At 38.7% G+C, this 25644-nt stretch overlaps 2 protein-coding genes and 1 long non-coding RNA gene across 8 annotated transcripts in view; 1 reads left to right on the top strand and 2 right to left on the bottom strand.

The window, feature by feature from the left end:
* The window catches only part of LOC127859416 (uridine phosphorylase 2-like), a 35963-nt gene extending 32320 nt beyond the window's left edge, over positions 1-3643 (top strand). Inside the window, exons 6-8 of the mRNA XM_052396781.1 lie at positions 248-386; positions 1671-1817; positions 2354-3643. Coding sequence (XP_052252741.1) covers positions 248-386; positions 1671-1817; positions 2354-2493 — 426 coding nt within the window. The 3' untranslated portion in view covers positions 2494-3643. The remainder of the gene's footprint in view (positions 1-247; positions 387-1670; positions 1818-2353) is intronic.
* Positions 3298-4180, bottom strand: LOC127859417 (uncharacterized). 6 transcript variants are annotated; one of them, XR_008039372.1, is made up of 4 exons: positions 3955-4180; positions 3667-3794; positions 3571-3634; positions 3298-3506 (listed from the first exon to the last, which is right to left on the bottom strand). It is a non-coding gene; the product is annotated as an uncharacterized LOC127859417 (long non-coding RNA). The 6 variants fall into 6 exon arrangements; XR_008039368.1 differs by adding an exon at positions 3891-3922 and having other exon boundaries at positions 3571-3794; XR_008039371.1 differs by adding an exon at positions 3891-3922 and having other exon boundaries at positions 3571-3858.
* Positions 4181-11539: 7359 nt separating this feature from the next.
* Positions 11540-25644, bottom strand: part of LOC127860195 (speckle-type POZ protein-like) — a 31273-nt gene continuing 17168 nt past the window's right edge. Inside the window, exons 5-9 of the mRNA XM_052398116.1 lie at positions 25209-25336; positions 18087-18264; positions 17550-17728; positions 15033-15175; positions 11540-13773 (exon numbers count right to left, since the gene is read on the bottom strand). Of these exons, the coding sequence (XP_052254076.1) occupies positions 13629-13773; positions 15033-15175; positions 17550-17728; positions 18087-18264; positions 25209-25336 (773 nt within the window). The 3' untranslated portion in view covers positions 11540-13628. The remainder of the gene's footprint in view (positions 13774-15032; positions 15176-17549; positions 17729-18086; positions 18265-25208; positions 25337-25644) is intronic.

A 25644-nucleotide genomic window follows, 5' to 3' on the forward strand; every position in this document is an offset into this window, starting at 1 on the left:
GGCCGTTCAACTGTGTCATGTTCTTTTGTTTGGCCGTTGTACTGTGCCATGTTCTTTCATTTGGCTGTCTTACTGTGCCATGTTTTGTCAGTCCTTCTTTCTGTATGATGTTCTGTTGGTTTTCCATCTAACTGTTCTATGTTCTGTTTTCAGGCCATCTAACTGTGCAATTGTTCTGTTTCACCGTGCTAAGGTATTGTTGTCAGGTCATCAATCTGATTTTTACTGCAGCATGTTATTGTTGCAGGCGACCCTGGGTATGCTGCTGCAGCACCCTGCCTTTCTGGACCGGGACCTGTGTGAGGAGCTGCAGGCTATAGGCAGTGCAGACACTTCATACAATACTGTCATTGGCAAAACGATGTGTACATATGACTTCTACGAAGGTACATCTGTTAACAGTCTATTTTATTGCAATATTATTGGTTGTCATTCCATTTTAGCGTCTGTAGTCATGTTGGTTGTGTTGCTATTGGATTGCTATATTGATCTGTCAATTTTGTCGCTATGGCATAACCAAGCTACTGGTATGAAAGGGCATGCTAGATGACATGGCATAACCAAGCTACTGGTATGAAAGGGCATGCTAGATGACATGGCATAACCAAGCTACTGGTATGAAAGGGCATGCTAGATGACATGGCATAACCAAGCTACTGGTATGAAAGGGCATTCTAGATGACATGGCATAACCAAGCTACTGGTATGAAAGGGCATGCTAGATGACATGGCATAACCAAGCTACTGGTATGAAAGGGCATGCTAGATGACATGGCATAACCAAGCTACTGGTATGAAAGGGTATGCTAGATGACATGGCATAACCAAGCTATTGGTATGAAAGGACATGCTAGATGACCTGGCATAACCAAGCTACTGGTATGAAAGGGCATGCTAGATGACATGGCATAACCAAGCTACTGGTATGAAAGGGTATGCTAGATGACATGGCATAACCAAGCTACTGGTATGAAAGGGCATGCTAGATGGCATGGCATAACCAAGCTACTGGTATGAAAGGGCATGCTAGATGACATGGCATAACCAAGCTACTGGTATGAAAGGGCATGCTAGATGACAAGGCATGACCAAGCTACTGGTATGAAAGGGCATGCTAGATGACATGGCATAACCAAGCTACTGGTATGAAAGGGCATGCTAGATGACATGGCATAACCAAGCTACTGGTATGAAAGGGCATGCTAGATGACATGGCATAACCAAGCTACTGGTATGAAAGGGCATGCTAGATGACATGGCATAACCAAGCTACTGGTATGAAAGGGCATGCTAGATGACATGGCATAACCAAGCTACTGGTATGAAAGGGCATTCTAGATGACATGGCATAACCAAGCTACTGGTATGAAAGGGCATGCTAGATGACATGGCATAACCAAGCTACTGGTATGAAAGGGCATGCAGATGACATGGCATAACCAAGCTACTGGTATGAAAGGGTATGCTAGATGACATGGCATAACCAAGCTACTGGTATGAAAGGGCATGCTAGATGACGTGGCATAACCAAGCTACTGGTATGAAAGGGCATGCTAGATAACATGGCATAACCAAGCTACTGGTATGAAAGGCTATGCTAGATGACATGGCATAACCAAGCTACTGGTATGAAAGGGTATGCTAGATGACCATGTGTGTTGCTATGGCAGGTCAGGCACGCCTGGACGGAGCCTTCTGTGACTTCACTGTGGAGGACAAGTTGGCATTTCTGAAGCGCATCCATGACCGTGGTGTCCTCAACATTGAGATGGAGTCCCTCTGCTTCGCTGCCATGGCACACAGGGCTGCCGTGAAAAGTGAGTGGAAATAATTGTGTGTACTTGACATAATCAACACATTTTGATGCCCATAAGTTTTAATTAGTTGTTAATAAATATAGGATCTGGCATGAGTTGTCATATCATACCATATTTTATTAAACAAGTTCAGGAATTTTATTAGTAAGTGAGCCTTTGTTGAGCTTACTTACAAATTTCCTGGACGAGTTTAACAATATATGGTATGAAAGGACAACGAGTGTCAGATCTTTTTTATCACATGCTTTTAAATGAGCAAATAAAACAATTATTTACACAAACAAAATGATAAATCCTGAATGTTGTTTACATTTCGTGACGTCATTTGACGTTGCAACGTCATTTCAGCAAAATAACAAAATGCGATTGGTCAATCAAACAAAAACTCAGCCAATGAAAATGCTTAAAAAGTATATAACACATGTGTAAGATAAAAATATTTGTAATGGTTATATTTCATTGCATGTGATAAAAATGGTTTGTTATCATTATGAATGTGCAAGTGCCTGTCCCACAGATATCATGTCCATGTTCAGGTGCCATCATCTGCTGTACGATTGTGGACCGGCTGCAGAGTGACCAGATCTCGGCCTCCCACGAGATGCTCGAGGACTGGCAGGGTCGCTGTCAGCAGATTGTAGCCAAGTACATACGCAGGCACCTCAACATACAATAGATCATCGTAGCCAAGTACATACGCAGGCACCTCAACATACAATAGATCTACCCTGGCATCATCATAGCGTTTAATCAAAGAAGAACATAACTGCTGTCAGTTATAAACAAGCTTGCATTGTACTGAATGCAATTCAATATTCTGCAAGCCTTGCACACATTTTATTTATTAAGAATTTGATGTTTAATCTTTCTTTGAAAGGACATATCTTATCACATGTAAATTTTGCTTTTGTGATCATCCTTTGTTCATATTTATGTTATTTTTGGTTTCTCGTTCAAAGTGCATAGTCAACATTTACCTTTTAAAAACTCTTGAAGCCACATTTATTCCACAAATTTCTTGAAACTTGGTAAGACAGTTGTACAAATACTATCTTTTCAAAGTTTGAAACCAGGTCACATGGTGTCAAAATCAAGGTGACTGAAAAAACTTGTGAAATCTCCATTGATGTCATTTTTATCCATGGCTCATGAAACTTGTTCAGCATATTTGTTGTAATGATATCTTGCCAAAGTTAAAAATGGTACTGGTCCATTAAATTACATTACCGGCATAGGGGGACTGGTCAATTTTCCTTATATGGCTATAGTAAAGCCTTGTGAAAACCTTATATGGCTATGGTAAAGCCTTGTGAAAACTATAAGTCACTTTAATCCTCATGAAACTTGCTCCTTTCTTCTAATGATATATTGGCTTAGTTTGAAATGGTTGCAGTTCACACAGGTGGGCAGGGCAGTTTTCCTAATATGGCTATACAGAACCTTGTGACCACTTAAAAAGTCATTTGTTTTGGCCCCAGTCAGCATGAAACTTTATCAAAACATTTGTTCTGATGATATCTGAGAAAAGGGTTCCAGTTACAAAGATACTACATGTAGTATGTGTTTAGACACAGTTACTATATGTACTGCACAAAAGCTACTTAGAACTGAACAGTTCAGATACTTAGGTTTTAAGAGGAGCAACCTAGGGCGCTTGGCTGACTTGTTTGAGGTTCTAAGAGGAGCAACCTAGGGCCCTTGACTGACTTGTTTGGTGCAACCTAGGGCCCTTGACTGACTTGTTTGGTGCAACCTAGGGCCCTTGACTGACTTGTTTGGTGCAACCTAGGGCCCTTGGCTGACTTGTTTGGTGCAACCTAGGGCCCTTGACTGACTTGTTTGGTGCAACCTAGGGCCCTTGGCTGACTTGTTTGGTGCAACCTAGGGCCCTTGACTGACTTGTTTGGTGCAACCTAGGGCCCTTGGCTGACTTGTTTGGTGCAACCTAGGGCCCTTGACTGACTTGTTTGGTGCAACCTAGGGCCCTTGACTGACTTGTTTGGTGCAACCTAGGGCCCTTGGCTGACTTGTTTGGTGCAACCTAGGGCCCTTCACTGACTTGTTTGGTGCAACCTAGGGCCCTTGGCTGACTTGTTTGGTGCAACCTAGGGCCCTTCACTGACTTGTTTGGTGCAACCTAGGGCCCTTGGCTGACTTGTTTGGTGCAACCTAGGGCCCTTGACTGACTTGTTTGGTGCAACCTAGGGCCCTTGGCTGACTTGTTTGGTGCAACCTAGGGCCCTTGGCTGACTTGTTTGGTGCTTTTCTTAACTTGCTCAGAGAAACGTAATTATATAACACAATAAGCCTATTCAATTTTCTTCTCTGGAGCATATCCCAGTAACAATTTTCCGTAATAAAGTAAAACTAATTGGGAATCTTTATGTTTAAGAGGAATGTGCACTGAACGAGATGCTGTGCTAAAATGACATTGTTAATAGTTATTACATTCTTTCATGTTACATGTTAGTGTTGTTTTCTGTAAATGAACATTCTTTGTTGGTGTATGAAATTGGAATACTTTTTGCATTTCTTGTTAAGGCCATGTCTACACTCAATATCCTATGTCCAGGTCAATCATAAGAAAATCAACACATAATGTCCAGCATGGATCAAATCTATTATATCCTGGTGGAAACGACAATAATGTATAAACATCTCTTTAGGCTGATAGACAAAGGTCCCAAGTTACGGACAAATATGGGGACAATCCCTTAACCAGTTTGAGAGCATTAATTTGTCAAGCAAGTTTGGATTTAAAAACAAACTTGGCAGGAAACCTGGTTCCAAGGGAAAAGTAAAGGTCACAGTTCAATGTCAACACTTCTTTGTGAGCATTCATTTGTCAAAGTGTATTTAGTCCATCATTAGTTGTCCGTCATTTGTATAATCTGTCAATATTTTCACTGTGAACAACGTAGAGGCGTCTTTTATTGTCCAATCTTGATTAGGCTTGATTAGAACATTTGTCCCAAGTTCAAAACTGGGTCAAAAACTAGGTCCCTTGTTTGAACACATATAGAAATAGCTTATGAACACTATAATGGCCTCATTTAATGTCCAATATTCATGAAACTTGATCAGACCATTCGTCCCTATAATATCTCAGGCAATTAGGAAACTGGGTCATTAGGGTTCTAAAACTAGGTCACTTGGTCAAATTAAAGAAAAAGCTTGTAAACACTTGTGGCCATCCTTATTGCCCGATTTCCAAGAAACTTTGTGAACACATTTTGTCTTAATAATTTCAGATTAGTTGGAAATGGGTCATGTAGAGTCAAAACTATGTAGCTAGGTCACAGCTTCAGGCAAAGTCTTGTGAACACTCTAGAAATCACATGTGTTTGTGCAATCATCATGACACCTGCACTAAACATTTATTGCAATGATTCCTGCAAGTGAGATACATTCTTCGTTATTGAAAAACAAAGCCACCATGAGGAAGGACAGATTTCTTTATTCCGGTGAACCTATATCTAGGCAAAGTTTGAATCTGGTTAATGTATGTCCCAAAACTCGGTTACTTGGTTATATCTTATGAAAACATTGTTACCGTCCTGGAGGTTATATTTATGGCCCAATCAAAATACAATTTGGTCGGAATGTTTATCTTGACAATATCAAGGCCATCTTTGAATATGGGTCACGTGCGACGAAAATTTCATTTGAATGTAAAATATTGTTACAACTCTAGTCCTTAACAACCGGTGTTTTGTGATGATAGGGGATCATCCATCATCTTTTATTTGATGTTTAGATTTTGTATACAAATTTGAGAACAAATTGCATATTCTTACAGCCATAGGTCTGTGTTTTTATTGTAGTATAGCCGTATTATAGTGTCATACTTAGGAAAAAATTTCATGTTTGCCATTGTACTATATTTAAGTTTTTATTCAGTACATTTTATACTGCCATGTTTTATATGATCTGTTACTCAATGTATTATGTATTGAAATGTGCTATTGAATCATGTGTTGTTTCCTTATCATCAGTTATGTTTTACAATAGTTACTGTTTTGGCATTTTGTTGTTTATATATGTTAGTGTGTGTTTACCCTAAAAATAATAAGTTTTGTTTTGTTTAATAAAATTTATTTCAAAATATACATGTAGAAAAAATGTACAGGAATGAAGGACAAAATCCATCATTCAAGACGATTTATACACAGAATACAAGTTGCCAGTATCCATGAATTTAATAATCAAGCAACAATCAAGCGACCAAGATGTAAACGCAACAAGCAAGAAGAGGAATGCGAGCGATGGCACACATACACTTACGTTCTTGATTTAATCTAGCAAAATAATTTTCTCATATACAGCGACTAATAAGAAAATGATATGTTTTACAGTAAAACAAATTAAGGGTATTGTTATTGAACAAATATGTAAGCTCAAATTATGTATGTCACCATGTAAATATTACATATCTTTATACCGAAAAAGTGTCACTGCTATCTAATTTAAAGCTTTTAATTGTATTTTGTGAAAAAGAAATGCTTTTTACCCATAATCATTAATACTGCTTAGTGTTATAATAGTTTCTTGCGTCTTGAGTGTTTGTCTTAACATTTTACATTTTGCTTATTTGTATGTATAACTGCATAATAAATACATAGTTTATAACAATTTTGTTCTTGTCAGTATAACAAAGAAAAACAACTCAAACAATTGAAATAAAATGTTGGAGGAATATGTTCAGTAATATGTGTTGAATATTGTATTGAATTCATTCATATCTGCAGACAATTTGCTTATATGCTCAATAGTTTCATTCTTACTCTGGCAGTAAGTAGATGTTGAGTTGTTTTTCATTTTGAAAAGAATGTTATTTTTTCTCAATATTATGTAAATTATATTGTAATTAAACCATTGTGCTTAAACATCTAACTGTCCTCTCTCATTTTACATAACCCCCCCATTGTTTGTTATTATTTTTAGCTCACCTGAGCTTTTGTGATCACCTTTTGTCAGTGGTTTGTGGTAGGTCATCAACATGTTCCTAGTTAATACTCAAAGGGACTCATTTATTGTCAAATCTTCATGAACCTTGGTTAAAACATTTCCCAATTAATATCTTTGCAGAGTTCAAAACTGGGTCACTTGAGTTCAAAAAGTGGGTCACTAAGTAAAATTAAAGAAAACGCTCGCATTTATAGTCTAATCTGCATGAAACTTAGTCATAACATTTGTTCATATGATATCTCAGCTGAGTTTGAAAATTGCTCCGCTGTTAAAAAACATGGATGCCATGGGGCCCGAGCAGTTTTCAAAATATGGCTATAGGAAAACTATGTTTACACTATTGAAGTTTTATATAAAACTTTGTCAGTATGTTTGTTTTAATGACGTCCAGAGTGAGGAAATGGTTCTTGTTTGTTGAAAAACTTGGCCACCAGAGGGCAGGGCAGTTTTCTTTACATGGATATAGGCAAACCTTGGTAACACTGTACTAGAAACTTTAAGTCCAATCTTCATCAAATATGTTAAAAATATTTTTTTCTAATGATATCTAAGCCGAGTTCGGAAATGGTTCAAGTTCATCTCGTGTGAGATACACACTGCTTTTGTGGTCGCTTTGTGTCCGTCATGCATTGTGTGTTGTGCAGCAATAGCCTTATAAATATTCCAGAGGCCACATTTTTCCTCTCTTCAAGAAATCAAGGAAGATGATTTTTGCAAATGATATCTTTGACAAGTTTGACAATGGTTGCAGTTGATTGAAAAACATGGCTGTCGGCGGGCAGGCACTTCTCTTTATATGGCTATAGTAAAACCTTGTTTACACTCTTAAAGTTACATTTATAGTCCAATCTTCCTGAAACTTGGCCAGAACATGTGTTCTAATGATATATTTACCTAGTAACAAAAATAAGGGTCGCAGGCGAGTGCAGTAGGGCCCAAGGCCCTCTTGTTATGTTATATTCATTGACTTTTTATATTAAAACAGAAGGTGGTTTTAGTGTTTAAGTATTCATGGATATGTACTCTTTGATACTGGTACACTAGGCTGTTTTATGTACAAACTAGCATGCTGTTTTGCATAATAAAATAATTTAAACAAGGGCTGTTTGTAAAACATGCATGCCCCCCATATGGGCTGTCCATTGTAGTGGCAGCCATTGTGTGAATACGTTTTTTGTCACTGTGACCTTGACCTTTGACCTAGTGATCTGAAAATCAATAGGGGTCATCTGTGAGTCACGATCAATGCACCTATGAAGTGTCATGATCCTAGGCAAAAGCGTTTTTGAGTTATCATCCGAAAATCATTTTACTATTTCGGGTCACCGTGACCTTGACCTTGTGACCTCAAAATCAATAGGGGTCATCTGCGAGTCATGATAAATCTACCTGTGAAGTTTCATGATCCTAGGCATATGTGTTCTTGAGTCATCATCCGAAAACCATTTTACTATTTCGGGTCACCGTGACCTTGACCTTTGACCTAGTGACCTCAAAATCAATAGGGGTCATCTGCGAGTCATGATCAATCTACCCATGAAGTTTCATGATCCTAGGCGTATGCATTCTTGAGTTATCATCCGGAAACCATTTTACTATTTCGGGTCACCGTGACCTTGACCTTTGACCTACTGACCTCAAAATCAATAGGGGTCATCTGCGAGTCGTGATCAATCTACCCATGAAGTTTCATGATCCTAGGCGTATGCGTTCTTGAGTTATTCAAAAACCATTTAACTATTTCGGGTCACCTTGACCTTTGACCTAGTGACCTCAAAATCAATAGGGGTCATCTGCGAGTCATGATCAATGTACCTATGAAGTTTCATGATCCTAGGCCCAAGCGTTCTTGAGTTATCGTCTGACAACCACCTGGTGGACGGACCGACAGACTGACCGACAGACCGACCGACATGAGCAAAGCAATATACCCCCTCTTCTTCGAAGGGGGGCATAATAAAATAATCAAACTAAAACAAATGATTGATACAATCACTTAATCAAGTATCTATGTCGCCTTTAGACACACAAGCACAACAAAATGTTTGCCTTAGGTATGCAATTGAAATTAAGGTCATTAATATAAAACACTAAAATAAGCATATATTGTATGTTGTATATGGTCACTTACAAAAAAGATGTCAAACTCTGACTTAAACATTACTAGAGCACTACAATCTTGCCAAAATCTGTGATAAATTGGACGTTACAACGTCATTACAATGGTGAAGAACTACGATGTATTGGAAGCTATACCCAAAATTTGAAAGCTAGATGTTGTTTGGTAACATCTAAGATTTAACAAGATACAAAATGCTCATTTTTTTTTTTTTTGTACAACAATATACATGCATTCCATGTTAATTTCCCACCACAATATCCAAACAGTTACCAGTGAATGCCAGACTGGCTTCAGGAAGCTTCAGAAGAATGACATATTAATGAGAACTACGTCCTGCGTCCGAAGTGTGTGAAGCCAATCTCACGTTTGCTGGTAAATGTTCAAATATTGTAGCCAGAAATTCACATGAAATATATTGTGACACAAAAAAATAAAAACAAGCATTCTTATGCGTTATGATTATTTCTCAAAATATTGTACTAAATGTTAGTTGATTTTGAGTGTTAATGGGCTTTTAATTGTATCTAGTTACATTGAATTTGAATCCAAACACCTAGTTTTGTTAATCATTTGTAGAAATGTTCTGAGCTTCAAACATGAGAGCTACATGCTCATGTGAGCTAAGAGAGTGTAATTCTGCTAACCTGGTGCGTCATCTTACAAAATGACCCCAAACACATGTGAGCTAAGAGGGAGTGTAATTCTGCTAACCTGGTACGTCATCTTACAAAATGACACCAAACACGTGAGCTAAGAGAGTGTAATTCTGCTAACCTGGTACATGATCTTACAAAATGACCCCAAACACATGTGAGCTAAGAGGGAGTGTAATTCTGCTAACCTGGTGCGTCATCTTACAAAATGACACCAAACACGTGAGCTAAGAGAGTGTAATTCTGCTAACCTGGTACGTCATCTTACACAATGACCCAATAAACACGTGAGCTAAGAGAGTGTAATTCTGCTAACCTGGTGCATCATCTTACAAAATGACACCAAACACGTGAGCTAAGAGAGTGTAATTCTGCTAACCTGGTACATGATCTTACACAATGACCCCAAACACATGTGAGCTAAGAGGGAGAGTAATTCTGCTAACCTGGTACATGATCTTACACAATGACCCCAAACACATGTGAGCTAAGAGGGAGTGTAATTCTGTTAACCTGGTACGTGATCTTACACAATGACCCCATAAACATGTGAGCTAAGAGGGAGTGTAATTCTGCTAACCTGCTACGTGATCTTACACAATGACCCCAAACACATGTAGGCTAAGACAGAGCGTAATTCTGCTAACCTGGTACGGGATCTTGCACAATAACCCAATACACATGTGAGCTAAGAGGAAGTGTAATTCTGCTAACCTGGTACATAATCTTACACAATGACCCCAAATACATGTAAGCTAAGAGGGAGTGTAATTTTGCTAACCTGGTACATGATCTTACACAATGACCCCAAACACATGTGAGCTAAGACGGAGCATAATTCTGCTAACCTGGTATGTGATCTTACACAATGACCCCATACACATGTGTTCAGTTTCAATCGAATACTTGTAGAAGAGACGTTGCACGCAATCTTTAACCAGAGCCTTACACAGAAGCCATGACTTCAGCTGTACCACTATTTCTTGAAATCCACTCAACAGGAGTTGAAACACAAACCTTTGGGAATATATGAGTCGTATTGTGAGAAAACGGGGCTTAATGCATGTGCGTAAAGTGTCTTCTAAGATTAGCCTGTGCAGTCCGCACAGGCTAATCAGGAACCACACTTTCCGCTTTTACGACATTTTTAGTTTAAATGAAGTATCTTCTTAGCAAAAATCCAATTTAGGCGGAAAGTGTCATCCCTGATTAGCCTGTGCAGACTGCACAGGCTAATCTGGGATGACACTTAAGGCACATGCATTATGCCCAGTTTTCTCAGAACACTACTCATATATTCTATAGTGAAATATAGATGTAAAGATATACAATGGACCATAATGCCCGAACTGGTGGTAAGTAAATTCCGTCCTTTACCATGATGCGTTATGGCTATTCAACTGAGAAAATAGGAGCCAAATATACCCAGCATTTCAAATGGCTGAGTCAACACGTTTTGGGACGTATCAGGCAAGTGCAAGGCTTCCCACTGTGAGGGGCATACAAAATACAAACAAATGTTAATAATTTCATAAACACATGTAAAAGTTAGTAAAAAGTGTAATTGGCATTTTATATTTACATAATCTCTATTGTTATAAATTCCTTTTAAACCAAATGTTTGGAATTCTAAGTAGCACAAATGCTGACAATTCATCAAAAGGAAGTTGACATATATAAGATATTTTCACATTACCAACAATTGGGCTAAGCAGTACAGAAATCAAACAACACCCTCTAAATGATGTGCTTATTGTGACCCTAAATTGGAACATAAACATTTCTACTATTTATACAAGCCCTCAATCCATTCTTGTGAAGCTTGCAACCAAAGCCTTACACCTAGCCTCGATGCCTCCCATGAAAAATGACAATACCATATTATGAATACACTTTCCACACCAACCATTATACATTTTTAATGAAAAGGTTTTTCTGGGGAATAAATTTGGAGGCAGACGTAGAACTATAACTGCATATTTTGCTGTAAATTTTTAATGACTTCATCAAAATTAGAACAAAAAATATAATGACATTCTGATCTGTACATACTATATGGAAATGATGATATCAACATATATTTGATCAAAACATTGTATTGTATAACATATATAATACAATGTATGCAGAGTGTCAAGCTAATTGTAATAATTTATATTTTATGAAGAAAAGTTGTTTAAGACTGTTAATAACATTTACATATACAGTGTACTGCGCCTCAACTATAAAACACATTCAATCACTTATCAAAAACAAGACTGTAGAAATACTTTTATCACTTATTAACAAATTTGGAAATTTAGGATTGAAATATTGTTATCTATACATGTACTTAATGATAAAGAAAAAAATAATCCAAAGATTTGAATACAACAACAATTATGCTAAACAACAATAGGGCAGAAAGTTAACAAATGACTTAGTTTCCAGCCAACTGATACATGTATTGTCAATTGTGATGCCATATGAGACAAGACGTGCAATGTCCACTTAACAAAACTGTGATACAATTGGTACAGAGTTCATATCTAGAAACCAATAGATGCACAACAATAACTGTTTTAATGGCTTATAAATAACGTATAAAACATGAAATGGTTTCACAGAGTTTGCATTACAACAACAAATAACATCACTTAAACACTGAAGCTGTACATTGCAAGATAAATCTTTCAATGTAAAGGAAATAAAGATCAATCTACAGGGTCCTTTGAATACTGGCTGTCTATGTACCAACTACCAAATGCTACATTAAACACAGTGTGTGTGTGTGTATATATATATATATATATATATATATATATATATATATATACAAATATACACACAATGTGTTTAATCTTCGCCATTGATTGTTAGAGCTAACTAGTTGAAAATGAACAAGAAATATTTGTAACAATCGCCATTATTACAGCATCATTATCATATTACAAGTTTCATTTGAACAGTGAACTTTGAAAGAGGTAACTACAAAACTATTGCAGCAATAGCACATCTGAACTGGCAAACTACAAGACTGTATTGCAGCAATAACACATCTGAACTGGCATCATATGTGCCAGATCATGAAGACTACACCTGGGTCCAACTGCATCACCTTGCATATACAACAGGTATGCTCACTGATCTCACACTTGCTTCATAAGCACTTTTTATTATCTTTCAGTTTGCTAATATTGAAAGAACAACAAAATAAGTATGCAGTATGGAACATGAGTTGTGCACGAGTTTGTTAACATTGAAAGTCAGAATCAAGCCTCTTCTTTCAATGCTTCATGAAACTTAAGTCATGTCAGTTGAAAATTAATCCATACAGTTTGTAATGCAAGTCTGAAATCAAGATGTATAAAAGTTTACTAAATTATAAGTATTATATCAATCCACTCATTTATTAAATCTATCAAACATCATATTGTCTGAAACTGCACATAGGCTGCTTGAAAGTGCTGAGGCTGCGTTGACATCATCAAGAAGTCATCCCCCTGCCTGCCCCGCAGCCCCACCTGTCAGAACAGACCCACAAACAGGCCGTCTATCTGATGATCAATCAGCTTCTTAAAAAGGGGAGGGGCATAGTGTTCAAACCCTCAGACAACAGATCTCTGTAAGATACTGGTCAGTTCTTTCTTAAAGCTAACACTGGAAACGTAGAAGAGTTACAACATATTCAAGATGTCTTACAAAACAAACCATCAATAACACAACTAATGTACACAGTACTTGTTGGTCTAAATGAACAATAAGTCCACAGAAGTCAAAAGCTTTGGAAATTAATGTACAGTCTTAAAAAAACTCAATATTTCCTTTGGTTGTAAAATCCCTTACTGCACAAGCAGGAGACGGTCAGCTGTACACATGATTTCTAGTTATTGACTAAATGCATTATCAAGACAAGCAATCATCAAGTTGTTCACTGTTGCCTACCCCCTGCATACATCAGTCATCAATACATTAGTACAAACACAGCTGTTGAGTTGCTTGAAGGATGTGATGGGCTGTTGACAGGTTGAGCACACATGTGTGAGCCCCAGTATCAGATCTGCCTACTCCCTGCAGGTCACAGGCTCCCTAGGACTGCTTGATACGCTTTCTGGGCGGCCCCAGGGGCGGACTCTGCTGGGAGGCGAGGGCACGGAAGGCATCAGCTATCAGGTGGGGATGGGAGGTGATCAGAGTCTTCCAGCCCTGGGTCTCCATCACGTCTGTAGCATGGCTGAAACAGAGACACTCAATATACAACACAGGACAACTATCTACACATGAAGGTCATCCATACAGTTGTGAACCAGGAACATTCCAATATCAGAAACTTGTTTCTACAAATTTTACCTCATTATTTATGTGTATCTAAAACGCTAGCATCGTATAACAGCTGCATGTAGTTACACCAGCATACAAAGACAAGTTGTATTGTGCAGGCGCTGTCCTTACCTGTTGATGAAGTCTATAGCTTACCTGTTGATGAAGTCTATAGCTTACCTGTTGATGAAGTCTATAGCTTACCTGTTGATGAAGTCAAAGCGTGGGGCTTGTCCTTACCTGATGATGAATTCTATAGCGTGGGGCTGTCCTTACTTGTTGATAAAGTCTATAGCGTGGGGCTGTCCTTACCTGTTGATGAAGTCTATAGTGTGGGGCTGTCCTTACCTGATGATGAAGTCTATAGTGTGGGGCTGTCCTTACCTGTTGATAAAGTCTATAGCGTGGGTTTTCCTTACCTGTTGATGAAGTCTATAACGTGGGGCTGTCCTTACCTGTTGATAAAGTCTATAGCGTGGGGCTGTCCTTACCTGTTGATGAAGTCTATAGCGTGGGGCTGTCCTTCCCTGTTGATAAAGTCTATTACGTGGGGCTGTCCTTACCTGTTGATAAAGTCTATAGCGTGGGGCTGTCCGTACCTGTTGATGAAGTCTATAGCATGGGTTTTCCTTACCTGTTGATGAAGTCTTTAACGTGGGGCTGTCCTTACCTGTTGATGAAGTCTATAGCATGGGGCTGTCCTTACCTGTTGATGAAGTCTATAGCGTGGCGTTTTCCTTACCTGTTGATGAAGTCTATAGCGTGGCGTTTTCCTTACCTGTTGATGAAGTCTATAGCGTGGGGCTGTCCTTACCTGTTGATGAAGTCTATAGCGTGGGGCTGTCCTTACCTGTTGATGAAGTCTATAGCGTGGGGCTGTCCTTACCTGTTGATGAAGTCTATAGCGTGGGGCTGTCCTTACCTGTTGATGAAGTCTATAGCGTGGGGCTGTCCTTACCTGTTGATGAAGTCTATAGCGTGGGGCTGTCCTTACCTGTTGATGAAGTCTATAGCGTGGGGCTGTCCTTACCTGTTGATGAAGTCTATAGCGTGGGGCTGTCCTTACCTGTTGATGAAGTCTATAGCGTGGGGCTGTCCTTACCTGTTGATGAAGTCTATAGCGTGGGTTTTCCTTACCTGTTGATGAAGTCTATAAAGTGGGGCTGTCCTTACCTGTTGATGAAGTCTATAGCGTGGGTTTTCAGTTGGTCAGCACTGTGCAGGTCAGCCAACACCAAGATTTCACAGACATTGTCTATTGTAAGATTGGAACATAACGCTTCTTCACACATCACTTTCAATCTATCTAATGCATACTGAAAGAGAAAAACGTCGAATATTTAATAACAATTGATGTGTTTGTAAGAAACACAATGCCCCCTATTGGGCCGCTTTGAAATAAAAATTCAATATATCATTTGGCAGGTTTATAAATTATTTCCCTTTTAAAGCTTATTACTTCCCTTGGATTGTATTTTTTGATATTTGAGCTTGAAGGATAACCTTGACCTTTCACCACTCAAAATGTGCAGCTCCATGAGATACATATGCATGCCAAATATCAAGTTGTTATCTTCAATATTGCAAAAATTATGGCCAATGTTAAAGTTTTCGGACGGACTGACGGTTAAAATGCTATATGCAACCCTACTGGGAGCATAATAAAAACTGGTGCATTAAAAATGTTAAAAATTGTATTATTTCATTGTAACCAGTGATTAAGTTTACAATACAATAGCCGCTCTCATCTGATCACAGATTGCACCAACAATCAATCTAACTAGGGAAGACAATGTATACACAAGATTAAATAAGCAAGAATAATTATGTTTTAATACTTTACCTTGTAAAAGTAACACGGCCTTTCCTAATATATGCAAACTTTTATTAACTTGTGAAGTAAACAGGCATTATAAGAATTCAGGGATGGTTTTTAAATATGATTTTGATACATATTAGAAAATTTTCTTCATAAATAAAGTAATACGTTTTAAACAAGAGCCCAATATGTCACAAACAGTTGAAGGTCATGCTTTAAGTCATTTTGAACAATCTTTAAATGTAAAATTACAAAAAAATTGGCACCAAAAATAATCCCAAACAATTGAATACTTTCATCAAAACTCGAGCGACTGAGTAACTGAGTGGAAACCCTGATCAGACTGGCTTCAAAGTTCAATAACATGCTAGGATGCTTATAACTTATCAAAAGAGAACATTTTAGTGCAATACTTCCATCATCACCTCAGTGATTTAGCAAAACCATATTTCATTAGTAATAGTTACAGACGTGAGCCCACTGGCCCAAAATGCAATCACATGCTAGGTATCCATGTAAGCTACCTAAACACAAAATTTGAAGCAATCTTTCTATCAAAACTAAGTTGTTGAGCAGAAACCACTTTTCTATTTTTAGCAAACGTGACATTCAACAAAATCAAAAGCTAGGTTTCCAATACAAGTTTGCTATATCCTAGGTTTCATAAAGATTGGTCCATGCAAACTAAGGTAATCCAACGGAAAAAAAATTCTTTATGACCCCCCCCCCTCCCTGCCTACCAAAGGTGTTCCCAGATATTTAATATTTTTATATTTGTTAAGTCATAAAAAGAGCTATGTTCAAGGGCACATAATTCAGTATAGAGTAGATCACTGGGCATAAACAACAGCACCGCATAACGGGTGCCACGCTTGGCTGCGGGTACAGTTTTGAATAAATGAAAGCTTTTCAGAATTATTTTTAAGGTCAACGTGACCTTGACCTTTGACCTAGTGACCCAAAAATGGGTGTGGCGTGTAGAACTAATCAAGGTGCAGCTACATATACGAAGTTTCAAAGTTGTAGGCTGAAGCACTTTGATTTTAGAGCCAATGTTCAAAACCTTGACAAAATGTTAGGGTTTTAGCACAAAGCGGACGACACGACGACGACGAGCTGGCTATGACAATACCTCGGGTTTTCTCCGAAAACAGCCGAGCTAAAAAGAAGTCTTGCACATCTACACTTTATTGTGGTGACACATTTCCAGTTTCAATTAAATGGCTTTGGCAATTTAGAAGAAGTTTGCTCAATAAGCTTATAACATTTTCTGCATTAAAATGCCTAAGGGCACATAACTAAACATTGTGTGGAAAACTGAGCATGAAATATTCACGTCTACACTTTATGGTGATCCACCTAAAGATTAAGTTTAATAGCTTGAGACCAGAAGAAGAAGATCGATCCACAAACTTATGAAATTGTATGCATAACAAGAATGGAGTCCATAAGACACAAATGCTTCCATATAATACTTTAGTCTCAAACTTTACCAATGTAAAAACAAGCTCTTTGATGGCCAATTTCGACCTTTAACCTCTACGATCTCTGAAGAAATGAGATGGGTGATACACGCAATACTCTGCCTTGTCAAAGTGGTTACCTGTGGTAAGTTATCAAAAAATTTCATGATGAATGACAAAGTTGCAGTCCCAATATGGTGTTTTATGGCCAAATGTGACGTTTGAGGTAAGGATATGAGTGACAGGTTTCTATAATGGTTAACGTTATTTCAAAGTCTATAAATATAAGTTCTCACTAAGCCAAGAATGTTAATGCTGTTTTATAGCTGTTTTATAGCTCAATTTGACCTGTAACCTCTTATTGTCACCTTGACCTTTGAGACATAGAGGTGGGTGAAGCTATCGTACCTTGTCTGCAGCTGCCAATAAGTCATCTGCCATTTTCTCCAAGTAGGGAGCTTTCCCTGTATAGATAAAGCGTAGCATCTCCCGCATCACTTCATGGTCCACGTCAGCGATGTCCACACGGTTCTGTTTCTTTTCTTCCATCTCATGTGCAAACATTGCATTGAACACCATTGATCGAGCTGAAAATCAAACACTACATTGAAAACCATCGATCAAGATGGAAATAAATGAACATGATTAGTTTAACTTAAAACCTATTTATTTTAGCTGGATTGCATCGAAAGCCTGGGGCTTATATAAACGCTCATGAGTCCGTTTCCTGGGCCTAGAACCAGTACTTGGTGTCTTTGGGGGAGATCTAAAGAACGCTTCCACGATAGGGATCGAACCCGTGACCTCCCGGTTGCTAGGTGGACACCATATCGATTATACCATGGCGACCCATGAACAGAATTGAACACCATTAATTGAACGTCAAATATTGCACTTAACACCGATAATAAAACTCCTCAGGGACCTGTATGTAAAACTGTGTACCTGCTAGGACAGCTTTGTGTGCCTGGAACTCCCGGCCTCCCACACAGAGGGTCACATCAGAGAAGAGCGTGCGCTCATAGAGGCTGCCCATGTCGTCACTGAGTCTACACTCAGGCACCTTCACCGGGGTACAATTGGACTGGCCTGACACATTCACTGTGTCCCCTACCACGCTCACCTGCAGACAAAGACATACACACAGTAGACACATGGCCATTGAGAGAATGTTAATAAGACAAGAAACATGGCAATGCCACTGAAGGTTTTCAACGTGTAGGATATTAATTTAGGATTTATAATTTTGATTCAAAAGTAGGTCCCTGTGAAGGTCAAAATAAGGTTATGGTAATGTGTAAGTGTTGATAATGTTAACAGGAATCATTCATGCATGTGTTACTGCTTTGTTGGAACCATTATTAATGTTAAACAAAACATATAACTTTTGCTTAACCAAGAGTTATTAACTCTCTTATTTGTCCATGTCTAAAAGTAGGTAGATGGAAAGGTAACAAGGGCTGTTTGTAAAACATGCATGCCCCCAATATGGGCTGTCAGTTGTAGTGGCAGCCATTGTGTGAATACGTTTTTTTGTCACTGTGACCTTGAACTTTGACCTAGTGACCTGAAAATCAATAGGGGTCATCTGCCAGTCATGATCAATGTACCTATGAAGTTTCATGATCGTAGGCCTAATTATTCTTGAGTTATCATCAGGAAACCATTTTACTGTTTCGAGTCACAGTGACCTTGACCTTTGTCCTAGTGACCTGAAAATTAATTGCGGTCATCTGCCAGTCATGATCGATGTACCTATGAAGTTTCATGATCCTGGGCGTACGCATTCTTGAGTTATCATCCGGAAACCATTTTACTATTTTGAGTCACTGTGACCTTGACCTTTGATCTAGTCACCTCAAAATCAATAGGGGTCATCTGCCAGTCATGATCCATGTACCTATGAAGTTTCATGATCCTAGGCCTAAGCATTCTTGAGTCATCATCAAGACCATTTAACTATTTAGAGTCCCTGTGACCTTGACCTTTGACCTAGTGACCTGAAAATCAATAGGGGTCAACTGCCAGTCATGACCAATGTACCTATGAAGTTTCATGATCCTTGGCCTAAGTGTTCTTGAGTTATCATCCGGAAACCATCTGGTGAGAACAGACCTTCGAAGGGGGGCATAAAAATATGACAGGGATGTCATGGGAGAGATGAGATGCTCACAGATAATATCAAGGCATGTACCAAAGCTATGTACCAAGAATTTGGACCTTCTGAAACAGTTGAAAGTCGAATAGTAGATAAATGTCAAGATGAAAATGAGGTCTGCCAATTCTGGTGTGTTGTCTTGAGTGTGTTCAAAAAAAAATATTAGCATGTGTGCTATAATGAGGGCTTACTAGCAATTGGTATTGATTTTAAACAAAATACGGAAAAAACAACTATATCTCAACTATTAGTAGACTCAAAAAACAACTATATCTCAACTATTAGTAGACTCAAAAAACAACTATATCTCAACTATTAGTGGCTCAAAAAACAACTATATCTCAACTATTAGTAGACTCAAAAAACAACTATATCTCAACTATTAGTGGACTCACATATTCTTGCTAAACCTCAGAGTAGGGTCCACATCAATAGTTTAAAAGTTAAAGCAACAACTTTTGTATAACCAAGTTATAACAACATCTTATATTTGTATGTAAAATATTCCATTTAAGTTTTAAAATGTTAAGAAATAAAAATATTTTATGTCAAACTAAATAAGTATAAAAATTAACAATTGCTGTCTCCATAGGATGACATATGATCCCGATAAAGGCTTGGATAAAAGTTATAAGCATTTTCGAAACCTAAATGCAAAGTGTGACGGACAGACGGCCGGACAGTGCGATCACTATATGCCCTCTTTCAGGGGCATAAAAGTTGAAAATACCTATGTATTTATACACTATTTTTACAAGGTGACACATTGAGTAAAGAATTTGCGCTCTTAACATAGAACCTAAATTAAATACACTTAATACAGAAAAGGATAGTCATTTTGACAAAATGTGATCAAAAGATCAGTGGTCTAATTCTAATAATGCTAAACAAATATCAAAAATTGGAGACATAGAGTCCATTCCAGTACCAATCTATGAACGCGTTGATTGCAATAAACAAGCTGTCATACATGTACGGGAGCACACAGGCGTCTTGCATTATCAAGGGCTGCATCAAGACTTGTGTGCAGGTAAAATTACATATCTGAGAATGTGGAATTGCAATGTTATCGCATATTGTTCACAAATATTGCAAAATAACTGGCCTAGATGTGATTTATGTTGCACACAAAATGTGTCAGGGGAATCGTCAATAATGCATAAAAACAAAACACACGAATAGCAATATTCTCTAAGATTACCGAGTACGAATAAAATTTCAGTTTCAGATCTGCTTTGGTAAAATCAAATATGGTGCTTCCATCTTAGCCAATCGATAAAATAATGCAGTCGTGATAATTCTTCTTAGCATTCTAATTGTTTTCCAAGATGGCATTTTTTATACACAGAGATTGCAAATTTATATTAATCAAGGATATCTCCTCGCAAAAGGACAAACCTTAAAAACACAATTGGTTAATGATAGAAATTAGTTAGTCAAATGCTGTCTGATCCCATCTTTATAAACTTGGTGATGATTTAGTGGACAGAACATAAACAAGAAAAGCCTAAAGTCGCTCACCTGACATACAAAACAACTTACCTGTTTTGTGCAGCCCAAGAAATCATTAGAATAAATGTGGCCTCTAGAGAAGAGTGCTAACAAGGTTTTACTATAGCGGTATAAGGATTCTCCGCCCCCTGGCAGTTATGTTTTTCAACAGACCAGAACCATTTTCCAACTGATTCAGAACAAATATTTTGGACCAAGTTTCATGAAGGTTGGACAATATATGTGACTTTTAGAGTGATAACAAGTTTTTACTATAGCCATATTAGGAAAAATACCCTGCCCCCTGGTGGCCATGTTTTTAAACCAACAGGAACCATTTTCTAACTCCTCCCTGATATCATTCGGATAATTGTTCTCATCAAGTTTTTTGAAGATTATAGCCATATTATTAATATTATAGCCATATACACTGCAACTCCAATATATCGCGGTTGAAGGGGTCCAAAGATATATCCGGCGGGCGATATAAATTGTAAGGTTATGTATGCATGGATATGTATGCATTAGCATCGTTATGCAATCTCAAAACACGCTTTTTACGTACCTTATTCAATTATGTGTTATATCCATATGTTATTCATTGGTATAACACTAAACATTATTCCTTGTGAGTATTTTCAAATGCATATAATTAAATTGGTAATCCGAAAAACATTGCCGAGTTGTATTGTTCAAGGAAGCATGCACAAATTAGACCCATTCATTCTCATGAAAAGCATGGGTTTTAATAGTAGTGCATTTTGACAAACTGAAGGATCTTTACCTCTAAATTAAAAGCCAGTAGTTTACACTGTATCTAACGCACACCGATTGTTGAGATAGGTATTGACTTGTGACATTTACAGTTATAATTGTGTACACCTTCATGTGTGCACTGGCAGTTTAAGCAAATTCAATACAGAATGGTAACACCCGAAATGACCTGTGATGTGTGACAAAAGGGGCTATTGTTTATCGCAGTACACAGGTGTAAAAGTGATGTACAATGTAAGCAAACAATCTGGTCAAAACTGGATTATGAATGTTGGATTAAAGTTGGTGAAAAAAGGGAAAAATACAAGCTTAAAACAGATTTTAATTCATCAAATTCTCAGATTAAAACATTTAATTTGGGGATTATGCTCGTCAGATTTTTGGGAGCCATAGCCAATTCGCGATATATTGGACAACACCATATAACGGACCATGATATATTGGAGTTGCAGTGTATAAACATTAAAGTAAAAGACCGTAAATTTGTAGGAAGGCTTACTAGAGAGGCAGTGCCTTTCTTACAGAAGATGGTGATTTTGTAGGAAGGTATACTAGAGAGACAGTGTGTACCTCACAGAAGATGGTGAGTTTGTAGGAAGGTATACTAGAGAGGTAGTGCATACCTCACAGAAGATGGTGAGTTTGTAGGAAGGTTCACTAGAGAGGCAGTGCCTACCTCACAGGAGATGGTGAGTTTGTAGGAAGGTATACTAGAGAGGTAGTGCCTACCTCACAGAAGATGGTGAGTTTGTTGGAAAGTATACTAGAGAGACAGCGCCTACCTTACAGAAGATGGTGAGTTTGTAGGAAGGTTCACTAGAGAGACAGTGTGTACCTCACAGAAGATGGTGAGTTTGTAGGAAGGTATACTAGAGAGACAGTGTGTACCTCACAGAAGATGGTGAGTTTGTAGGAAGGTATACTAGAGAGGCAGTGCCTACCTCACAGAAGATGGTGAGTTTGTAGAAAGGTATACTAGAGAGGTAGTGCCTACCTCACAGAAGATGGTGAGTTTGTAGGAAGGTATACTAGAGAGGTAGTGCATACCTCACAGAAGATGGTGAGTTTGTAGGAAGGTTCACTAGAGAGACAGTGCCTACCTCACAGGAGATGGTGAGTTTGTAGGAAGGTATACTAGAGAGACAGTGCCTACCTCACAGAAGATGGTGAGTTTGTAGGAAGGTATACTAGAGAGGCAGTGCCTACCTCACAGAAGATGGTGAGTTTGTAGGAAGGTATACTAGAGAGACAGTGCCTACCTCACAGGAGATGGTGAGTTTGTAGGAAGGTATACTAGAGAGGTAGTGCCTACCTCACAGAAGATGGTGAGTTTGTAGGAAGGTATACTAGAGAGGCAGTGCCTACCTCACAGAAGATGGTGAGTTTGTAGGAAGGTATACTAGAGAGGTAGTGCATACCTCACAGAAGATGGTGAGTTTGTAGGAAGGTATACTAGAGAGGCAGTGCCTACCTCACAGAAGATGGTGAGTTTGTAGGAAGGTATACTAGAGAGGCAGTGCCTACCTCACAGAAGATGGTGAGTTTGTAGGAAGGTATACTAGAGAGGCAGTGCCTACCTCACAGAAGATGGTGAGTTTGTAGGAAGGTATACTAGAGAGGCAGTGCCTACCTCACAGAAGATGGTGAGTTTGTAGGAAGGTATACTAGAGAGACAGTGCCTACCTCACAGAAGATGGTGAGTTTGTAGGAAGGTATACTAGAGAGGCAGTGCCTACCTCACAGAAGATGGTGAGTTTGTAGGAAGGTATACTAGAGAGGTAGTGCATACCTCACAGAAGATGGTGAGTTTGTAGGAAGGTTCACTAGAGAGACAGTGCCTACCTCACAGGAGATGGTGAGTTTGTAGGAAGGTATACTAGAGAGGCAGTGCCTACCTCACAGAAGATGGTGAGTTTGTAGGAAGGTATACTAGAGAGGTAGTGCCTACCTCACAGAAGATGGTGAGTTTGTAGAAAGGTTCACTAGAGAGACAGTGCCTACCTCACAGAAGATGGTGAGTTTGTTGGAAAGTATACTAGAGAGACAGCGCCTACCTTACAGACGATGGTGAGTTTGTAGGAAGGTATACTAGAGAGGCAGTGCCTACCTCACAGAAGATGGTGAGTTTGTAGAAAGGTATACTAGAGAGGTAGTGCCTACCTCACAGAAGATGGTGAGTTTGTAGGAAGGTATACTAGAGAGACAGCGCCTACCTTACAGAAGATGGTGAGTTTGTAGAAAGGTATACTAGAGAGGTAGTGCCTACCTCACAGAAGATGGTGAGTTTGTAGGAAGGTATACTAGAATGGTAGTGCCTACCTCACAGAAGATGGTGAGTTTGTTGGAAAGTATACTAGAGAGACAGCGCCTACCTTACAGAAGATGGTGAGTTTGTAGAAAGGTATACTAGAGAGGCAGTGCTTACCTTACAGAAGATGATGAGTTTGTAGAAAGGTATACTAGAGAGACAGTGCCTACCTTACAGACGATGGTGAGTTTGTAGGAAGGTATACTAGAGAGACAATATCTACCTCACAGAAGATGGTGAGTTTGTTGGAAAGTATACTAGAGAGACAGCGCCTACCTTACAGAAGATGGTGAGTTTGTAGAAAGGTATACTAGAGAGGTAGTGCCTACCTCACAGAAGATGGTGAGTTTGTAGGAAGGTATACTAGAGAGGTAGTGCCTACCTCACAGAAGATGGTGAGTTTGTAGGAAGGTATACTAGAGAGACAGCGCCTACCTTACAGAAGATGGTGAGTTTGTAGAAAGGTATACTAGAGAGGTAGTGCCTACCTCACAGAAGATGGTGAGTTTGTAGGAAGGTATACTAGAGAGGTAGTGCCTACCTCACAGAAGATGGTGAGTTTGTTGGAAAGTATACTAGAGAGACAGCGCCTACCTTACAGAAGATGGTGAGTTTGTAGAAAGGTATACTAGAGAGGTAGTGCCTACCTCACAGAAGATGGTGAGTTTGTAGGAAGGTATACTAGAGAGGTAGTGCCTACCTCACAGAAGATGGTGAGTTTGTTGGAAAGTATACTAGAGAGACAGCGCCTACCTTACAGAAGATGGTGAGTTTGTAGGAAGGTATACTAGAGAGGTAGTGCATACCTCACAGAAGATGGTTAGTTTGTAGGAAGGTTCACTAGAGAGACAGTGCCTACCTCACAGGAGATGGTGAGTTTGTAGGAAGGTATACTAGAGAGGCAGTGCCTACCTCACAGAAGATGGTGAGTTTGTAGGAAGGTATACTAGAGAGGCAGTGCCTACCTCACAGAAGATGGTGAGTTTGTAGGAAGGTATACTAGAGAGGTAGTGCCTACCTCACAGAAGATGGTGAGTTTGTTGGAAAGTATACTAGAGAGACAGCGCCTACCTTACAGAAGATGGTGAGTTTGTAGAAAGGTATACTAGAGAGGCAGTGCTTACCTTACAGAAGATGATGAGTTTGTAGAAAGGTATACTAGAGAGACAGTGCCTACCTTACAGACGATGGTGAGTTTGTAGGAAGGTATACTAGAGAGACAATATCTACCTCACAGAAGATGGTGAGTTTGTAGGAAGGTATAATAGAGAGGTAGTGCCTACCTCACAGAAGATGGTGAGTTTGTAGGAAGGTATACTAGAGAGGCATTGCGTACCTCACAGAAGATGGTGAGTTTGTCATCGGGCAGCAAGCCATTCACCTCGTCCATGAGGAAATCTCTCCTGATGAACTTCTTGAAGCCCCAGTCCTTCCCTTGCACAAACCGATATGCTCGCTGAGACTCTGCAAACAAAACCAACACAGGGACTCCACAGTGAATGCACACCTGAAACCTGTGTGCAGTAAAATGAAACAGGCCTACACATTTGTGTTTAAGCAAGTTAAGGAAGGGTAAGAGGGTAAAAAATAGTTGTTTTATTTTTTAAATGCTGTTTGCCACATGATGTCTGTTTTTAAAGAAATTTTATAGAAGCGATACAACAGGTTCTAGAAAATACAGGCATTCTTAGGTTCATCCAAATAACCACTTACTTCAATGAAAAGACAAGAGTAAATAAAGTTAAGTAAATTTGCAAAAAAAAGTCACCAAA

The sequence above is a fragment of the Dreissena polymorpha genome, chromosome 15 (assembly GCF_020536995.1).
Source record: "Dreissena polymorpha isolate Duluth1 chromosome 15, UMN_Dpol_1.0, whole genome shotgun sequence".
NCBI lineage: Eukaryota > Metazoa > Mollusca > Bivalvia > Myida > Dreissenidae > Dreissena > Dreissena polymorpha.